Raw genomic sequence first — 20,799 nt, 5'->3', positions numbered from 1 at the left:
CTTCTCTCCATCCAGATTTTTAATTGCTGGATACATATGCAAACATTGTCACTTGGGGTTTATGCATTTTAGGTTTAATTAACCCACAAGCAATTTCTTTCCACACATTTTCCAAAAGCCAGTGATGTCTTATCTTCCTTACCCGCGGCTCATTATAAGATCAAAGTGTACCCTTGCATTTGTGCTGCCAGTGAACTAAAGCTGTTGTTATTTTGGTTCATGTGTTTTTCCTGATTGAGTTTCCAACACTTTCCGCTGAGGGGTATACTATAAAATAGGATCAATGAGTTAGCCAGCTAACTTTAATAAGCAACCATAAAAAACCTTTGATTTTCTGGCTAATTAAGAAGGCTAAACAGTCAGGTCCATGATTATTGGCAACCTTGATAAAGATGTACAAAAATGACTGTATAAAATAAATTATACAAATACCGAGCTATATTGTATGCAAAAAAAGCGGCATGAAATTAGAGCTCTTTGGCCATGCACACCAGTGGTGGGTTTGGCGTTGAAAAATAGAAGCATATGAAGAAAAGTATCTCATACCTACAGTAAAATATGGTGGTGGATCTTTGATGTTATGGGGCCATTGTTAATGTCAACTTTACTAAGTAACAGGACATTTTTGCCAAAAACCTGGTGCCTCTGCCAGGAGGCTGACACTTGGCTGCAAGTGGTTCTTCCAGCAAGACAATAACCCCAAGCGCTAATCAAAATCCACAAAGAAATGGTTAATTGACCACAAAATCAACATTTTACAATGGCCCTCTCAGTCACTGAGCTTGAACCCCATTGAATTGATGGGGTGGTTTGAATTGATGAGGGCAGTCCATAAGACCAGACGATGGATATCAAGGATCTGGAAATATTCTGTATAGAGGAATGGTCTAACATCCCTCCCAACGTGTTCTCCAATCTCATAAAGCATTTCAGAAAAAGGCTCAGTGTCGTTATCCTTGCAAGGGAAGGGTGCTAGAGTATTGAAAACAGGGGTGCCAATAATTTTGACACCTATCTCTTTTAGCACATTATTTATTACTTGTTAAACAAATCTTCTTTCACAGAGCAATTGTATTAGTATAAAATAATATAATTTCCCAAACAATTTTTGCATTCAATATTCCTCAGTATTTATATTATTTATTTTATAAAGTAATTATTGCTCATCTTTATCAAGGGTGCCAATAATTATGGACCTGACTATATATGAGTTTTTGGTTGTTGAGTCAATTAGAGCATGCCCATTTTAAGCTTAACTTTCTTTAAAAGTAAAAGTTCATTCGAAAATATTTAGTCAAGTTAGCTGGCTAATTCCTTGATCCTGCTTTGTAGTATACCCCTAAGGAGATCTCACTGGCCATGGTTTCTTGGTGGAGAACCACAGCCATCCTGAATGACAGCATATGAAATCCCATTTGAAATCCCATGATGTGAAATCCCATTAAATGCTCTGCCATTGTTCTCGTAGTGGAAACACTACGCTTTTAGGTTGGATTATTTAAAACGATCAAATTGAACCTGCCCCAAGCTTTTCTGTGTTTAGCACCTCATGCTTTTTTATTCTTTCCCATTTTGTACTCAAATCTTTGTGGCTACTGTATTCATGCTTCAGTATGATCTATACCTGTTCAGGAATTCTTGACATCTTTATCGCTGGGGTTTATCATTTACATTAGGTTTGAATTAATGGTGAAATAATGCAGCTCTAGTTTTGGTCAACAAAATTGTAATTTCTTGTTATTCTATTTAATTTCAGCTATTTATTATGCATCTCTATTAGCTGCAGCCAGTAGTAGACCAAACCAAGAAACCCATGTAAATGTTCAGACTACTGCTGTGATAATGTTATGACAGACCTAGCTTCATGCAGATCAAATAGAATTTGCTAAATATACCATGGGATGGCTGATTCATATTCACATTAATGAATCTAAGTGTTTTAGTGCTTCTGATCCATGAGATAACTGTCTTCTCTCTGTTGATTGGATGAAGCTGTGTGACATTTTGTCCTGCATAGGCTGACCTACATTTCCAAATGCTAAAATATGCTGAAATATTGAGTTCAGCCATGTGAAGTGAAAATGTATGTAATGCTTGTCCCAGATACGGTAGTCGTATATTGAGTTCTCAATGTGGACATTTACTATATTTTTCTATAGCCTATGTCACTATCATATTGTAGAAATTTGGGGACATTTTTAAATTGCATAGGCCTACATTAAATAAAATTGCATCACCAAATACAAATATCCCGTACTATACAGCCATTGCAACCCTTCCCCCACCCATCATACCCATAAAACAAAATGTACATGAAACAATTGACCTACTGTAAAATACCCTTACAACATCAAAGAGCTCTTAGAATATCTTTAATTGTAATTCATGTTAAATTATAGAATACATTGATTGTAAATATAATTTATCTTCAGAACATAAACAATACACGTAAAACTAAACTGCTATTTTTTGGGTTAAATATTGTGTCAAAATATCCCAGTAACACACTCCATGGAAAGTGTAATCCACATAATCTCGTAGGGAGCAGAAACAGGCAGCGGGAGATGCTCAATGCACTGCCATGCCGAGCAGATGTTCCACAGACACCACATGACTATTATTCAGATTAAGAGAGTGTTTTAATCACATGTAGAAAAGAGACTAAAAGAGGTCTGACTGAGAGAAACTCCCGCCGGGCTATATAAGGGCCGACTCCTGCTGAAAGAATGAACTGGTTCTCAACCGCAATGATAGGATGACACAGTCCCACTGCCTGATCACGGTGAGGTTGAATGAGCAGATTCAATGGGTTTCTCCAGGGTCACATGGGTTGGGTCCAGGCAGGAGGTACTTAGAGGTTGTAGGATTCAGGTGGTCTATGATTGGTATGGGGAGGGTGGAGGGGCGAGAGAGACAGATCTCTCTTGATTCAGACATTGACAAAATTGCAATTTGCCACTAAATAAGATGAATGATGCGGCTGGTTGAGTGACTGGCTGATTGAACAGGTGGAGGCTGTAGGGAAATGGATTTGCCTGGTCCCATCATTGCCTTGGTGGGGAGGGGCAGGTGTACAGCGGAGGTGGGGTGTTGGGGTGTGATGCTTGGCCATCTGGAAACTCATTGCAGTAGCTAGATGGGGTCGATGTTGTGGATATGTTGGTCCAACATTAGCCTCAGAGGGAGACAAAACCTCTTTATTAGAGATCAAACAGGACAATTTTGGTGACAGTTTGATTACTGTATTTGACATGTAAAATCATTGTGTTTTTCTCAAACTAATCGTATAGGATTCCCAAATAATTATTCTGGAAAGGACATTATAATGTAACACAAGTTAACCAGTGGGACCCGTATCAAATATCCTGATAGCCTGATTGTCAATATATCACAACAAATGGCATGATTTAGGAAAGCAGCCATATGCTATTACTGTCTAATAATATGGGAAGTATTGCACTGTGAGATATTTCAGTGCCAGATTAGCCAGCCATGTAGAGCTTATAACATGTGAAGGATGACAAAGAATGTGACCCTCTCAAATGACAGCTATTGGTGGTGGCTCATAACATGTGGTGTCAGCGAACAACAATACTGTTCCCCATTACAGAACATGAAGCAGCAAGTCAGCGTTGCCATTAATTAGACCACGTTTTAAAGTAGACAGAAATCAATGTTGTCACTTTACTAGCTGCTTACCCTCTATTCGAAGACTCAGGACATTGGATACCCCAGATTTGATGGGAAAATAACACAAAAATGAATCGCCTGCTTTTTGTTTCTCATCTTCTTATCATTCTGGCAGGTAAGGCATATTCTAACCATGCCTGTTGGCTGACTGACTGTTCTTCTGTCGACTATAACATACCTTTGCCAGGATATTTTAGGTGGTAATCTATCCTAAACCAATATTTGAATATCTCACAAATCTAGTTCATTCATGGGATATCTACATCAGATAATTTCTCATTGATTCTTGGTAATGCTTTATCCTTTAGTTAACTATAAGATTTCAAATCTTACTTGAGGTATATCTTAGCTACGATAGTGACTGTTGGATATGCTGGAATAGTTTAAAAGGCATCCCGCATTAGACTCTGTTGATTGACAGGGGCATGTGTGCTCTATCTATCTGTGTTTGGCTCCACAAGTCGATTGTTTTGTGAAATACACTGTATATTTGTAGCCAATTTTCATAGATTTACCGTTTTGAATATCTCAAAACGTCTTTCAAGCTCTCGGGGTATGTTCTTGCGCAAAATAGGTTTAATTTCAAGGGCAGGCAGGAAAATGAAATGGGATACCGCTCCGGCATGGGTCAAATATGTAGCGGAAATAGCGGATGTCATGTCTGAAACACTATCTGTATTGACAGAGCTCTCATCTCTATCACCTCCAGCATCCCACGATGATAGTATACCACTGGTCTATAACAGTGTATGATTCAAAGTAATTAAGGAAGGAAGGAATGAGGGAAGGAAGGAGGGAAGCCCTTTAATAATAAATATACTATTTGCACTTACATTAACCACTGCCTATCAGTCTTCTGAGGCTGTAAACCCCAAACTGTACCATGCGAGCCGTACGCCAAGCTGTCTCTGTGTTCCTTGTAGGTTCTGCCTGGGGCTCTGAGGATGAGACCCGTCTGGTGAAAACCCTGTTCACTGGCTACAACAAGGTGGTGCGTCCTGTCGCTCACTTCAAGGACCCAGTGGTGGTTACAGTTGGCCTGCAGCTCATTCAACTCATCAGTGTGGTAAGAAAGATATCATACCATCCCATATCAATCAATATTTATCATGCAATTCACATCACTGTCAAACACTATGTAGAAACTAAAATCAATAAAATTTCTCTGCAGGATGAGGTCAACCAGATTGTTAACAGCAACGTTCGACTGAAACAGGTTTGTTTCTGCCATTTCCTGTATCAACACAGCAATATAAATATGAGATTAAAGTATTTTTCTTTCTGGCTATTTTGTAAGAGAGTAATGATAAGGAAGTTGTAAGTATGGGTAATTAATAGAAGGAATTCCAGAATTATTTCATAAGAAACAGTAAACAATCCCTATAAACCGTTGATTTATATCAATTTTAAAGAAATTGTAACAAAACATTATCTGGAAAAATTCCATGTTGAAATGATCACTCTTTGTCAATTTCATCTGAATCAGACTTAATTTCAGGAACTTCAAATAGTCTATCTGAAATTTTCTTTGTATGCTCTTTGTACCTTGCACTGTCATTTTCCAGCAATGGAAGGACGTGAACTTGCAATGGAATCCTGAGGATTATGGTGGAATCAAAAAGATAAGAGTGCCTTCCACTGACATTTGGCGTCCTGACCTCGTTCTCTATAACAAGTAAGATTCGGGCCATATTTGCATCAAATGTCTTTCTTTTTTACCATTCTTCCACTGTGATAAAATGTCACCAGACAGACAGACTGGATGTTATGATGTTTCCCATCTTTCCCTGTGCATAGTGGGTAAGAGCTCACATAGCATCGGGCTAAATCTGGCTTCTATATCACAGGTTCCCCCCACACCATATGCTGCGTCTGACACACTGCTGTTTCTCCCTGACAACCAGCTCCTATGCCACAGCAACCTGTACCAGTCTCAGCTCTGGTTGGTTGGCCTGTGTGGATGCTGTGATGGCAGGGCCATGCCAAGCCCTAGGCAGTGACGTCACTCTGTGTTAACATTATCTCCCGTGCTGATGCCCGTGTTTGTGTGTGCCCACAGTGCTGATGGTGACTTTGCCATCGTTCACGAGACCAAAGTGCTGCTGGAGCACACTGGCATGATCACGTGGAACCCCCCTGCCATCTTCAGGAGCTACTGTGAGATCATCGTATTGCACTTCCCCTTCGACCTGCAGAACTGCAGCATGAAGCTGGGTACCTGGACCTATGATGGCAACTTGGTTGTCGTCAATCCCGTAATAATCATAATCACTATTTTGTCATATTTCTCTAATTGATCCCCTGTGTATCTCCTGTGATACAGCTGTGTATACACATACAGCCCAGTGCTGATTTTACATATTGTTCTAAGTCCCAATACAAAACACCCCACGTCCTAAAACCTTCCAATAAGGTTGTGCCGTCTCTGGTCAGTTGCTTCCTTATTACATTTTTATTACCTGTCTCCACCAGGACAGCGACCGTCCTGACCTGAGTAACTTCATGGAGAGTGGAGAGTGGGTGATGAAGGACTACCGCAGCTGGAAACACTGGGTGTACTATGCCTGCTGCCCAGACACGCCCTACCTGGACATCACCTACCACTTCCTGATGCTGCGGCTGCCCCTCTACTTCATCGTCAACGTCATCATCCCCTGCATGCTCTTCTCATTCCTCACTGGCCTCGTCTTCTATCTGCCCACTGACTCTGGTTGGTATTGCATCACTTCAATCATTTCAGTTCTAAATCTCTTTTATATTTCAAGTGGCTGAAGATGAGCTGAAATACATGTTGTCATCATAGCTGCGACATTGATAATTTATGTAGTGGTTGTGAAGTACCTGTATCAGCTGGTACAACTACACCCTTGTCCTCCTAACTGTCTCTGGGCGTCAGAAGTTCCTAGTAGCTACATTAGCTGTAACAGTGATGTGTCTCAGCTAGCATCTGGCCCTGTTCCCAGTGTTGAGGCCTGCCTCATTACCCAGAGACCCTGTGTGCTGCCATGTCCGTGAGCAGGCCTTTCCTTTAATGTATAATACATCTCCGGCTGCCTAACTCGGATAGGGCTGCTGCTACAGTATGATGCAGTGGAGGGGCTGAGATGCAAAATGGAAATCCTCTTGGTTTACTGATTTGACTGAACAGCAAAAACAACACATAGTTCACATTCCACAGTAGAATCTCTGTGAATAAGTTTTGGACACACACCCCAGCAGACGTGTGAAGAATAGCAGGAAATTGGCTTCTGGTTGTGAAGGTGCTCAACTAAAAAATAACACATACTAGAAATTCTATTGTCTGTGTGCCTGTGTTTCTGTTTGCTTACCTGAGGTTGTTTGTGTGTAAGCCTATGTGTAAGGAAGGCTACATGGGATGGGACAAATTAAACAACTAATTGCTTTACTCCTGCTTGCAGCTATGGTATAGGCAATATTGTTCAGGCTCCAACTCACAGTTCTTTTTTATAAGCAGAATTCCTACCCATCTAGTGGAGGACTGAAAGAGAGGTTGGAGGAGCTCAATTGGACCAAGCCTATAAGAGTTGTGACAGAGGCTACTCCTCCCTGTGGTCAGAATGAGTTAGTGCCCTAAAGGGTGTGATGCCACTGACAGTCTCTTGCTATCAGTCTCTCTCTGAAGCTGCAGTGTGCAGCGATGCAGAAGATCAATTATCATAATGATCACTTCACTCACTTCACACCCTCTTGTAATTAATCTGAGAGAAGGCGACCAACCAGAGGAGGGATTAGCTCCCCGAATCCTGAGACCAAATGACTATTTATTGATTTTTTTTTTTCAATTAAATTGTAAAGGGTGTCACAGTTGAGTTGCACTGGAGCAATGCTGTGACTGTAGTATTTGCTTTACCCATTGTTACCTCGTTATTAACTGCTCTCACAGTGTTCAACAACAGTTAGATGTTATGAAGCTCAGTTGTCTCCCTATGAGCATATGTTCAGTCTCTGTTATGAGCCTGGATTCTCCACTGAACTGTTCAAAGCTGTCTGCGTGCTGTATGAATGACTGATTTAGTATGTGACAATTGTAATTGTGAAAATGATAACCTTATGTCACAACGGAACATAGTTTGCATTCATCGCAAACTCCAATTGTGCCTTTCTTCATAGATGAATGCTTCTGTATGCGTCTGCTTTTGCAGACCTGAGTGTTGTGAACATGTGTGTCCTCAGGTGAGAAGATGACTCTGAGTATCTCTGTCCTGCTGTCTCTGACTGTGTTCCTGCTGGTCATCGTTGAGCTCATCCCCTCCACATCCAGTGCTGTGCCGCTCATCGGGAAGTACATGCTCTTCACCATGGTTTTCGTCATTGCCTCCATCATCATCACTGTCATCGTCATCAACACCCACCACCGTTCCCCCAGCACTCACACCATGTCCCCATGGGTTCGCAAGGTGGGAACAGCTGGTACATTTCTAACAATTCGTTTTTGAAATCTAAAAAACATATGAACGGTCTTAGAGTGTCTTAAGTTAAATGGATAAGAGCGTCTGCTAAATGACTAAAATGTAAATAATAAGTTTGAATAGCATGGTGCTTTGCTAACAATAACATTTGGGTTCATTTGCAATGTGTAAATGGCATGACACAGCCAAAGGATGACTTGTGCATCCGATTTGTGAATCTTATGAGTGTGTGAGAGTTTAGAAATGTATCTATTTTTAAGCATACAGTATTCACAAATTGGTCATGAAACAACATGGCAGACACACTGTGGTATCAAGTCTTCATAATAGTACCAACAAAAAAAAGTGCCCTCCCCAGTACTGCCATCTAGTGACAGAATATAGATGACTGAAGTTGTTTACTGTATAACTGTATAGTTGACTGTATTTTCTGATTTGACCATGATATTGTTAAATTGAGGAGCCAGATAAGTGTCTGAATTTGGCACATTGTAGGTATTTTACCTGTCTCAGTATAACTTCTGTTCTTATTTTTTCTTCACAGATTTTCATTGACACCATTCCCAACCTCATGTTTTTCTCAACAATGAAACGTCCTGCAAAGGAGAGACAGGATAAAAACATCTATGGTGCTGACTTTGACATCTCAGACATCTCAGGCAAGCCCACCCCTACTGCAGTCACCTACCAGTCCCCCATCACCAAGAACCCAGACGTACGCAGTGCTATTGAGGGGGTGAAGTACATCGCTGAGACCATGAAATCTGATGAGGAGTCCAACAGTGTAAGACTCTGGAATTAATTTCCATCCTTCCCACAGATTTCTCCTTAAAGATATCCGTTTACGTGTTTCTAATTGTTCTCCTCTTTTCCCAGGCTGCTGAAGAGTGGAAGTTTGTAGCCATGGTGCTGGATCACATTCTGCTGTGTGTGTTCATGGCAGTGTGTATCATTGGCACACTGGGGGTGTTCGCAGGCCGTCTCATTGAGCTGAGCATGACACCCTAGAGGTCTGCGGTGTGTCATGTATAGTGCCAGACGTTTTTATTGACCTGACCAGGAAAAACTCTGGGCCCAAGTGACTCTAAAAGTCAAATATTGCTGTGTGAAGACTTGCTTGCTGCTGTTTTTGACCCTCATGTTAACAGTATAAACATTAATTATTATTGGGTGGTTTGCAATTTGTCACACCCTGATCTGTTTCACCTGTCTTTGTGATTGTCTTATACCTGTGTTCTCTGTTTGTCTGTTGCCAGTTTGTTTTGTTTTGTCAAGCTTACCAGCGGTTTTCCCTCTGCTCCTGTCTCTCGATTGTTCCTGTTTCCTAGTTTTCCCGGTGTTGACCATTCTGCCTGCCCTGACCCTGACCCTGCCTGCCGTCCTGTATCTTTGCCCCACCTATCTGGATTACTGACCTCTGCCTGCCCTTGACCTGCCTTTTGACTGCCCCTGTTCTATTAATAAACTGTTGTTACTTCGACTTTGTCTGCATCTGGGTCTTACCTGAAACATACAATTAGCTCAGATTGCTGGGTGCATGCATGTTTATCCATATTTTCACTAATGTGTATTAATTATAGAGCAGTTGATCCACATTCTAATCAAGTTTATTGTAATCAAGTTCTAGTTCCTCAATGTATTTTGTTATATGTTTTCATTAATCTATAATTCAGTATTTAAATAAAGTTTATACTTGACCCTGGTAGTCAATTTTCTATATCTGTTTACTAAGTTGAATTTTGTGCATATTTTGGAAAAAAGAAAATCCTTATTGACAAGTGAAAGAACAATCAATGCTATCAAAAATGAAATAGTATCTCAACAGTACTGCTGCATGTGAAACATTGTGGAACGTTGAGGTCTGAATACTACAAAAGACTGAATTTTGACCACGTGATAGGCCCATGTGCAAAATTCGGCTAAATTGTTTCCCCCCGGCCCCCCATGTAGTCTAATGTGATTGGTGAAGTAGTTTGCTGTCAGAACAAGAAGGAAATTGCGGGGTGTTGTGACATAGAGAGATACCGGTAAGTTGTCTTGTCTTTTTTTACAGTCACTTGTCGACTAGTCTAAATAGCACCCCGTATATTGGCATTTGGCAAACTAGCGTGTCATGTTGTCACCTATTTATAAATATCGCACGTACTAACTGGCTAGAGTTAGGTGAATTGGCTAGCTAGCTAGGTAATTTAGTTAGCCAACCCTCTCGAACTCCATGCCTTGATTGTCTGTAGGTACTGGTAGCTAGCTACGTTAGTTGTCTTTTTAAAGAATGGCGCTCTATTTTTCATCAAGCTAATAGCAATGCTAGCCATTTTTTTTAACCATACATTAATTAGCTCAGATTGCTGGGTGCATGCATGTTTATCAATATTTTCACTAACGTGTATTATAGAACAGTTGATCGATTATTATTTTTTTGTAATTGATACGTTGTATCTAACATTTTACATTGTGAGAAGGATATATCGCTACAAAGTAGCTACTGTAATAGACTGTTTACGAGTGTGCCTAATATTGACGTTACAGCAAAAAAAAAAACTGTAAATGGTGGTTATAACTTCGCTTCAGGACTCAACTTCGTGAGTCTGTTGGGACATTCATTGGGCTGAAAGGTTTACCTATGTAACTACCATGTATAAATGGTTCAAATCGAAATCTAATCAAATGTTGTTTGTCACATGTGCCGAATACAACAGTGCTTACTAAGTTACGAGCCCTTTTCCAACGATGCAGTTTTAGAGACGCCAAATTGAAATTGTAGTTTGACTGTTCTCCAAGTATAGATTTTCAGTAACTGGTAGTGACACCAGCAACCCCATCAGCGTGGCCAGGCATGAGAGCTGATATCTGAGGATTTAAACCACCAGCGCCACAATGGAGGTCCCTGCCATCAGTAACAACCTCAACCTTTCAAATGGGGACTTGGATCCCTCTGACACCCCTCCCACCATGTCCATTGACAAGCTCTTCCCAGCACTCTTGGAGTGTTTTGGGATCATCTTGTGTGGCTATATTGCTGGTCGAGCAAACATCATCACATCCACACAGGCCAAAGGATTGGGGAACTTTGTGTCCAAGTTTGCCCTCCCAGCATTGCTCTTTAAGAACATGGTACTCTTGGACTTTGGGAATGTCATCTGGCCATTTTTGTGGAGTATTCTCATCGCCAAGGTGTCTGTGTTTTTCATTGTGTGTGTGATTACACTACTGGTTGCCAGTCCTGACACTCGCTTCAGCAAAGCTGGCCTATTCTCCATCTTTGCTACTCAAAGCAATGACTTTGCTTTGGGATACCCGATTGGTGAGTGTTGTATTAGTCTTTCCATCCTTTCAGTTTCAGTCCTTTTAAAATTGATAACCTCCTGGCAGAATCTCAGAACAAAGGAAATATGTCTTTATGTCATTCTTTAAAATCTTGTTGGTTTGTGACAAAAAGTTTGATTCACTCTGCTCTCCTCCCTAAAAGGGAACTTCCTGAACTGTACCTTTCTTCACAGTTGAGGCCTTGTACAAGAACACACACCCAGAGTATCTACAGTACATTTACCTGGTAGCACCAGTGTCCCTCATGCTTCTCAACCCCATTGGGTTTGCCTTCTGTGAGATCCAGAAGTGGAGGGATCAGAGAGACCGGCAGCAGCGCAAACTCCAGATAGTGGGTGTGGTCATCCTGCAGGTTCTGAAGAACCCCATGGTCTTCATGGTTGTTATTGGCATTATCTTCCACTTCATCCTGGATCAGAAGATCCCTGCTTTCATGGAGCAGTTTGTGGATGGCCTGGCCAACTCTTTTGGAGGAGCAGCTCTGTTCTACTTGGGCCTCTCCATGGTGGGCCAGTTGGGGAAGCTCACCAGGTCCACGGTTGTAGCCCTTATCCTGCTCATCACAGCAAAACTGTGAGTGTTTACGGGGATTTATGATGGATTGTTTTGAGTTTAAGAATGTTAAGTTAGATTATTATACATGTAGGCTTCTATTATTTAATATTAATAATGACCTACACTTCATACACATTCATACTGCACATAAAAACACACTGTAGACATAGTGTCAGGACATGAGACCACATCTCCTTGTAATTAAGTGTTAGGTGTTCTGTGTACTGTTATTGACTCCGAGCTAACTGTGGACTCGTATTGGTCTGCTGCACACCAGGCAACCTTGGCACATGACTACCATTTTTGTTTTGTGTAATACAAACATTCTTGAATACATCCACGTTTCAGTATTTTTGACCTTGAAACCTTTATTTATTCTCATGCAATCTTGAAGGGGGAATCTGCATTTCAAACGGTAACAAAGCGGAAACCCCACCACTGTTTTGGTAAACGGCTGAGGGATGTCTAGACTGTCTCAAAATGGGCAGCCTAAAGAGAACAAGAGAAAATAAACAGTCCTAAATGAAAAGCTGCTCTCTGTGTTTTACTAGCATCGTGATGCCTTGAAGACGTTAAACTGAGGCAACATTATAGGAGGAAGTAAGCCTCAAGTCCATGACAATGGAGTAGGCTAAAGCACAAATAGATCTGGGACCAGGCTACGAGCCAGACCCTTGAAAATATAGTCTCTTCCTTCTTACCTGATGATTCCTTGTGAATGAATCAGGCATTTATCTTGTAACATTTCGCAACCGCAACATTACAATGAAACTTTACGTGTTTGATCTTCCGGAGGTTGGTGATGCCGTTGATCTGTCGAGAGACGGTGGAGCTGCTGGACGCTGACAACACCAGCTCTAATCTCGAACACTCCAGCCTCTCCAACTATGCCTTCCTCTATGGTGTCTTCCCTAGTGCCCCCAGTGTGGCCATCTATGCTGCTCACTATAACATGGAGCTACAAGTTGTAAGTCATCTACTCTCTCCTATATGGATAGAAGTGTATGTCATATGAAGACATGGACAGTGTCACATTTTTTTTGTGTATTGTTTTCTAACAGGTTACCTCAGGGATGGTAGTAAGCACATTTCTCTCAGCTCCCATTATGTATGTTTCTGCTTGGTTGCTGACAATACCATGGATGGACCCTAAGCCATTGATGGATTCTCTGCAGAATGTCAGCTTTAATGTCAGCATCATCAGCTTAGTTGCACTGGTGAGTTTTCCCCCTGCCTCCCATCATTATCAAAGAACTATTATTAACTGTAATCTTTACTTTTCAACTGGCTTTGTGCTGGTTATTTATTTTATTTCAGGCAGGGTGGTCGGACGTCAGGAAATTATAACCTACAAGCAGGTGTTTATTGTACTAAAGCTTCTATTCACATTATCCCATTCATATTGTGTTATTTGGGGGCAGTTTTGGGGACAGTAGTTGAGGGGGGGTATCAGGTGATACTGTTAGATGATACTGTCTAGACTAGGCTACGTTGATTCAGTATTGAAAATGGAAACAATGATATTGAAAAGCTTAGAGCAGGAAGTCTATGAACAGTAGGGGTGGAGATATGACTTGCAACCAGGCAGTTCAAAGTCATAAGCAGGATGTCTCTGTCTGGTGCCAATGATATGATACTTGAGGCTTACTTCCTCCTATAATGTTGCCTCAGTTTAACTTCAAGGCAACACAACGCGAGTAAAACACAGAGAGCAGCTTTTCATTTAGGATGGTTTATTTTCTCTTGTTCTCTCTAGGATGCCCATTTTTTGACAGTCTAGACTGGTCATATGACCTTTCTTATAACCTGTGATGTAGTTTCACTGAATGTTACTGCTCTAGAATGCATGTGGTGTTTATTGGGACCGGATATGATGAAATTGCCATTGCAGTTTACATAAGTATGCTATCCTTTTCTGTATGGTATGTGTAGACAAGCATATCTAATGTTGAGATCTCTTATCTCTTTGTTACAGGCTTGGACAGTTACTGTCATGTTCCTGAGTAAGAAATTTAAGAGACTACCTCACATGTTCACTGTCAACCTGTTCTTGGCACAGGCAAGGCTTGCCTTTTTGAATATCTGTTAGTTTTCACAAAACATCCATCCCATATGCATATTGTATCAGTATGTCCATTGAATAATGTTGTACATATCATATTGTCCATAGTACAAAGCCAAATTAGCAATATCACTGTCTAAATGTCGTTTTAGGATCGCTTGCTGCTGTCTATTGACGTTTTGCCTCTCCGTGCGTCCAGATTCTAGCTTGTGTTAGCATGATCATGTGGAACTTTGTCGTGAGACAAGACCGCTTCATTGGACACGTGTTGACATTCACACTGTTGTACGGCTCACTGTACAGTACTTATGTATGGCCAGGTATGTCTGTCACACACACAACCATCAGCATTTATAATACCACCATTTTCTCTTATAGTATGCTTTTGTGTTGTATGTATAAAGTATGTTAACATACTGTGATTTTTAAAATGTGAATGGTGTGGTGTCTAGCAATGATTCTCTCACCATAGAGTCCATGTTGCTTTGTTTTAGGTCTGATAGCACTTTCCCTTGTGTTGATGAAGAGAGGTGGTGAGCTGAAGGTTGCGCCAGGCTTCCTGGTGATTGCAGGCTGGGGGTGAGTCATGAGCTTTCCACTGAATAATTGAATTATTGGAAACCAAGGGACCTTTTTTGTTGAATCTGCTGCTCAAACACAGTTCGTATCTTATGTCAACAGAGTCCCAGCCCTTGTGGCAGCAGTGCTCCTCGTAACTGGGGAGAGGATGCCTGACACCATCGATTCGGCTTTCTTTTATGGAAGACCCCAGGTGAGACAGACTGAGGAAAGAAGACGGCGTCTCTCATAGAACTTGACCTCATCATCCTGACCTTCTGTCTTTGTGTTTTCTGCAGATCATCTGCACCTCAGTTGTGCTTGCCTTCAGCATAGTGCTGGGCGGTTGCTCTTTGGTGGGCCTCCGTCGAGGCACGTGGGACTCAAAGTACCATGTCCTGGAGAGAGACTCTATGCTAGGCACTACTGAGGATCTGAGGCCCCAGACTGGCCCAGATACCCAAACTATCCCAGATATCCGTGACATGTTTGAGTCAGCCGGAACTGGAAGCATCAACATAGGTATATGTTAGCTGGATTTATGTCATGTGTATATAATACTAGTTAATCAAGTGTATGATGCGGATTACATTTTTTCTTATGGGGTATTGTGTGTAGATTGATGAGGAACATTTTTAGTTAATCAATTTTAGTATAAGGCTGTAACGTAACAAAAATGTGGAAAAGGGAAGTGGTCTGAATACTTTCCGAATGCACTGTAAATACAAAAGTATGTGGACACCCCTTCAAATTAGAGGATTTGGCTATTTCATCCACACCCGTTGCTGACAGGTGTATAAAATCGAGCACACCGCCATGCGATCTGCATAGACAAACATTGGCAGTAGAATGGCCTTACTGAAGAGCTCGGTGACTTTCAAAGTGGTATCGTTATAGGATGACACCTTTCCAAAAAGTCTGTTAGTCAAATTTCTGCCCTGCTAGAGCGGCCCTGGTCAACTGTAAGTGCTGTTATTATGAAGTGGAAACGTCTAGGAGCAACAACAGCTCAGAGGCGAAGTGGTAGGCCAGACAAGCTCACAGAACGGGACAGCTGAAGCGCTCGGCGCGTAAAAATCGTCTGCCCTCGGTTGCAACCCTCACTACCAAGTTCCATAATGCCTCTGGAAGTAACGTCAGCACAAGAACTGTTTGTCGGGAGCTTCATGAAATGGGTTTCCGTGGCCAAGCTGCCGCACACAAGTCTATGATCACCATGCGCAATGCCAAGTGTCGGCTTGAGTGGTGTAAAGCTCGCCACCATTGGACTCTGGATCAGTGGAAATACTTTCTCTGGAGTGATTAATCATGCTTCACCATGTGGCAGTCCGACAGACGAATCTGGGTTTGCGGATACAAGGAGAACACTACCATAGTGCCAGCTTGAAAGTTTGGTGGAGGAATAATGGTCTGGGGGTGTTTTTCATGGTTTGGGCAAGGCCCCTTAGTTCCAGCTACAGCATACACGATTCTGTGCTTCCAACTTTGTGGCAACAGTTTGAGGATGGCCCTTTCCTGTTTCAGCATGCCCCTGTGCACAAAGCGAGGTCCATACATAATTGATTTGTCGTAATCGGTGTGGAAGAACTTGACTGGCCTGCACAGGGCCCTGACCTCAACACCATCGAACACTTTTGGGATGAATTGGAACAACGACTGCGAGCCAGGCCTAATCGCCCAACAGCAGTGCCTGACCTCACTAATGCTCTTGTGGCTGAATGGAAGCAAGTCCCCGCAGCAATGTGGTGGCCTGTGGGGCGGCAGGTAGCCTAGTGGTTAGAGCGTCGGGCCAGTAACCACATACCACATACAGGTGTCCACATACTTTTGTTATCAGTCATCACCCTGTGGGTCACTAACAGTGTGTCTGCTCTGTGGTCTCCCTCAGGTCAGTGTGAGACTGGCTGTGAGTCGCCAGGCTGTCTACTGGCCCAGGAGGAACAGCAGAGGCAGGTGGCAGACAGACAGGTGGCCCGCCATGTGCTCTTATGCCTGCTACTGACCGTCAGCCTACTAGCTGTGAGTGACTGACTCACTATTACAGAATGACGCTGAGACTGTTACTAAACCCTATTGTACTGTACTTTACTGACCTCTAATCTTCTTTACTGTAATGTGCTGTTCAATTTTGTGAAACAGAGAGGTCTTTGATTGGTTCAGATTTGGACTGACAAAATGTCAACTACTTTTTGACGTCCATGGACATCCGGTGTCCGTCTGTGCTCAGTGGGTGAGGACGCTGGTTACAGTAAATGGAAAGCGAGGGGCCTCGTGGATGTGTGTCAGTAAGAGCCGGGACAGGTGACATTAACCCAATGAGTCCCACTGCCATGCCAACACGATTTGGACTTCTAACCCCTTTTAAACATTGGGTGTTAGAACTACAGACTTCTTGGTTGTACAATTTGGATTCATCCATTAATCTGTGATTTTTTTATTACAAAAATGTTTGTAGAGTCCGAATGGTTTCAGATACAAATTTATTAAAAGCTATCTATGAAAAGCTGAGGCTCTCAAACACGCATGTATTTTACTCTATAACAATCAAGCTACACAAGAGTCATCAGAAGCTATGGGGTTCTTCTAGAAGATCATAGGAAATCCAAGGACAGTGTCTGTAATACTGTAATAAGCTCACATAGTTGCTGTCACGAACTCCAATCTCCACACAGTTGTCATTGACTAGTTTGATATTAATTTCCCACTGACCAAACAATTTCTGTACTTAAGAGCAATCATATAAATTCATTTTTGATCAGGTTTTTGCTTTGCCGGACCTTTAATTTTTAACTTTTTTTAACCTTTATTTAGGATGAATGGTTGGAAAATGTATATGCCTTCATTTCTCAAAAACATCCTCATTTGACACCAAATTTGTTGTGCTCCTATGAACTTCACATGTTGGTGCTCATGGGTCCTTTTACATGGAAATGGCCTTGTGCGACAGAACCTGTATGTTGAGTTGTTTTACGGCTGTCCTGTCCTTCAGTTTTGGGCGAGTGTGACAATCCCTGTTTCAATCTCTCTCCCCTGTTTTAGAACCTGTCCAGCTGCCTGTGGTGGCTCTTTAGTCGAGTTCCTGGGAGACTTTACTTAGAGCTGCAGTTCTTCTGTGCTGTGGTCAACTATGGACAGGTACCGTACATATAGGTCTCCATAGACACATTGGGATTTGGAGCCACTGTATTTACTCAATGGTGGTGGTGTTTACATATCTGTGTTTTGCTGTTCTCAGGGCTTCATCTCGTTCGGGCTTTTTGGGCTGGACAAACATTTGATAATACTGCCATTTAAAAAGAAGTAAGAGGCTCACTGACATGCATTTCATATGATCGAGTAGTGAGCTGTGTATTGAATAAGAAGCCTTGAGAATACTTTTTTTGGACCTGTGCCCAGGATATCCTGTCTGTGGCATAGAAGGAAGCCAGAGGAGCAGCCTCAACTGGTTGTATCTGATGACATCATGATGACCTGCACTCAGTTCATCAGATACCACAAAGAGCAGTGTGTCCGGGACATTGTCCAGAATAAGAGGTGAGGGGTCAATTAGTCACCTTACAGGGCTGCTCTGTTCAGGGATTCAATAGACCCCCTGCTTTTACTGTGCACCCACTGTGCATTTCCTAAAACGGCTCACAGTATATATGAAACCTCCCATATTATGCAGTAATTCACAACTTTGCTTACGATTTGACAGTCTGACACAGTTTGTGTAACAACTGCATTATACCCATTGATCATCCCTAATATGAATATTTTTTTTGCATGGGTTGTGTTGAGCACTTCTCTCTTGCGTTTGTTTCGGTGTGCCATCCTAGCTACAGTTCCTATAGAAAGTATTCACATTTCACATCCCTTTTTCCACATTTTGTTTTGTTACAGCCTGAATGTAAAATGGATTATATTGAGATTTGGTTTTTTTGTCACTGGTCTACACCCCAAGACCCCATAATGTCAAGGTGAAATTTTAGTATTACATTTATTAATTAAAAAAGATAATGTCTTGAGTCAATAAGTATTCAAACCCTTTTATGGAAAGCCTAAATAAGTTCAGGAGTGAACATCTGCTTAACAAGTTACATAAGTTGCATGGACTCACTCTGTGTGCAATAATAGTGTTTAACATGATTTTTAAATTACTACCTCATCGCTGTACCCCACACATACAATTATTAAGGTCCCTGTCGAGCAGTGAATTTCAAACACAGGTTCAACCACAAAGACCAGGAAGGTTTTCCAATGCCCTGCAAAGAAGGGCACCTATTGGTAAATGGGTAAAAAAGAAAGAAAAAAGAAGCAGACATTGAATATCCCTTTGAGGATGGTGAACTACAAAGATTCAGGTGTCCTTCCTAACTCAGTTGCCGGAGAGGAAGAAAACCGCTCAGCAATTTCACCATGAGGCCAATGTTGACTTTAAAACAGTTAGTTTAATGGCTTTGACAGGAGAACTGAGGATGGATCAACAACATTGTAGTTACTCCACAATACTAACCTAAATGACAAAGTGAAAAGAAGGAAGCCTGTACAGAATAAAAAATATTCAAAAACATGCATCCTGTTTGCAACAAGGCACTAAAGTAATACTGCAAAAAGTGTGGCAAAGCAATTAACTTTTTGTCCTGAATACAAAGTGTTATGTCTTGGACAAATACAATACAACAGATTACCGTACTTAGTACCACTCTCCATATTTTCAAGCATAGTGGTGGCTGCATCATGTTATGGATTTGCTTGTAATCATTTAGGACTCTGGATTTCTTTCAGGATAAAAAATAAACTGAATGGCACTAAGCACAGGCAAAATCCTTAATACTTATCTAATCAAGATAGTGTTTTATTTTGCATTAATTGTTTTACAAATTCCACTTTGACATTTTAGTATTTTGTGTCGATCTTGACAGAAAATGACAAAATCAATTTGAATCCCATTTTAATACAACAAAATGTGAAAGGGTGTGTGAATACTTTCTGAAGGCACTCTATCTGCTCCCTCTCTCTCTCTCTCTCATTCCTCTTGGACCTGTCAGCTGTGGGGAGTGCCTAACTGGCCCGTTGGTGAATCCTTCCTCTGACACACAGGTGTGGGGAGAGGACAGTGGCGAACACTTTTCTTGGCAGTGAGCTGGTAGAGTGGCTGTTGCAGGTGGGTCTGTCACAGGACCGAGGAGAGGCGCTGCTCTACGGGATCCGGCTGCAGCAGGGTGGGGTGCTCCAGCACATCACCCAGGAGTATGGCTTCAAAGATGACAACCTGCACTACTGCTTCACAGCATAAGGTGGGCCCTGGTTAGGCCCAGTCTCTGTTTTCCAGAGGCACAGGATGAAAAAGAGATCAGCTATCTACCAGACCTGAATCCAGGTCGCTACCTACATAGCACTAGCAGTATTGGTTGACTTGAAGAGTCTGCTGATTAAAAAAATATATATATTGTTTTGTTTTGCACATGGAAATATGCATCATAACAAGCATTGAGCACTTGTTAGTTTTCTTTTAAACTGCCTATTTTTTGTGGGTTTTGTATGGTACTGTATGCATAACGAGATTTAACAGTTGTCAAAGAGGCAGAGGTAATAATGATCGGCCCAAATCATGGATGTCAAATAGCTTGCGTTATCGTCTCATGTTATACAGACCAGCTTGTATCCCCTTGATGACACTCGTATACCGTAAGGCTCAGATTTTTATTTATTTAGTTTGGATCACAAGAATGGTATTTGTCAGGTATTGAAAATGTAAGTCTGTAATGGGCCTCTCGAGTGGCGCAGAGTTCTAATGCACTGCATTACAGTGCTAGAGGTGTCACTACAGACCCGGGTTCGATCCCGGGCTCTATCATAACCGGCCGTGATCGGGAGTCCCATAGGGCGGCGCACAATTGGCCCAGCGTCGTCCGGGTTAGGGGGGAGTTTGGCCGGGGGGGCTTTACAAGTGGGCCGTCATTGTAAATAAGAATTTGTTCTTAACTGACTTGTCTAGTTAAATAAAACATGTAAATGCATGCTGCTGTGTATTATAAATACCCTTAATTTGGCCATAATTTATAACTTAAAATACATATGGCAGCTAGATCTATTTTTAATATATTTGAATAATGTCAAATTTTAGGGACGCAGAATTGTATTGTTTGATATCTCCGTCCGTTCGGACATTATTAGTCACACGCGATATCTCGG

The 20,799-nt window shown here is 41.7% G+C and overlaps 2 protein-coding genes across 2 annotated transcripts; both read left to right on the top strand.

The window, feature by feature from the left end:
- The first annotated feature begins 4,573 nt into the window (after positions 1 to 4,573).
- On the top strand, positions 4,574 to 9,128 carry LOC120057785 (acetylcholine receptor subunit alpha-like). Its single transcript, XM_039006250.1, has 8 exons — positions 4,574 to 4,756; positions 4,862 to 4,906; positions 5,256 to 5,365; positions 5,750 to 5,945; positions 6,163 to 6,400; positions 7,885 to 8,108; positions 8,665 to 8,904; positions 8,997 to 9,128. The coding sequence occupies exons 1-8, from the start codon at positions 4,574 to 4,576 to the stop codon at positions 9,126 to 9,128; spliced, it is 1,368 nt and encodes a 455-aa protein (XP_038862178.1).
- A 1,558-nt stretch (positions 9,129 to 10,686) lies between these two features.
- On the top strand, positions 10,687 to 20,484 carry LOC120057871 (integral membrane protein GPR155-like). The gene is made up of 14 exons (XM_039006342.1): positions 10,687 to 11,424; positions 11,621 to 12,020; positions 12,798 to 12,969; positions 13,064 to 13,219; positions 13,978 to 14,061; positions 14,264 to 14,384; positions 14,559 to 14,643; positions 14,746 to 14,836; positions 14,922 to 15,144; positions 16,511 to 16,641; positions 17,662 to 17,757; positions 17,858 to 17,922; positions 18,019 to 18,156; positions 19,705 to 20,484. The coding sequence occupies exons 1-14, from the start codon at positions 10,998 to 11,000 to the stop codon at positions 19,898 to 19,900; spliced, it is 2,385 nt and encodes a 794-aa protein (XP_038862270.1). The 5' UTR covers positions 10,687 to 10,997; the 3' UTR covers positions 19,901 to 20,484.
- The last annotated feature ends 315 nt before the right edge of the window (positions 20,485 to 20,799 follow it).

This window comes from Salvelinus namaycush, chromosome 13 (assembly GCF_016432855.1).
Source record: "Salvelinus namaycush isolate Seneca chromosome 13, SaNama_1.0, whole genome shotgun sequence".
Taxonomy (NCBI): Eukaryota; Metazoa; Chordata; class Actinopteri; order Salmoniformes; family Salmonidae; genus Salvelinus; species Salvelinus namaycush.
Note: the sequence above shows the minus strand (reverse complement) of the source record. Positions and strands in the feature narration are given on the sequence as shown.

Bases quoted from the DNA above. Each gene is read 5' to 3' on its own strand.
- LOC120057785 (XM_039006250.1), top strand. From the start codon at position 4,574: ATGCGAGCCGTACGCCAAGCTGTCTCTGTGTTCCTTGTAGGTTCTGCC. The intron at 4,757-4,861 runs GTAAGAAAGATA...ATTTCTCTGCAG, and splicing joins TCATTCAACTCATCAGTGTG to GATGAGGTCAACCAGATTGT. The intron at 6,401-7,884 runs GTTGGTATTGCA...GTGTGTCCTCAG, and splicing joins CTATCTGCCCACTGACTCTG to GTGAGAAGATGACTCTGAGT.
- LOC120057871 (XM_039006342.1), top strand. From the start codon at position 10,998: ATGGAGGTCCCTGCCATCAGTAACAACCTCAACCTTTCAAATGGGGAC. The intron at 16,642-17,661 runs GTGAGTGACTGA...CCCCTGTTTTAG, and splicing joins TGACCGTCAGCCTACTAGCT to AACCTGTCCAGCTGCCTGTG. The intron at 17,923-18,018 runs GTAAGAGGCTCA...ACCTGTGCCCAG, and splicing joins ATACTGCCATTTAAAAAGAA to GATATCCTGTCTGTGGCATA.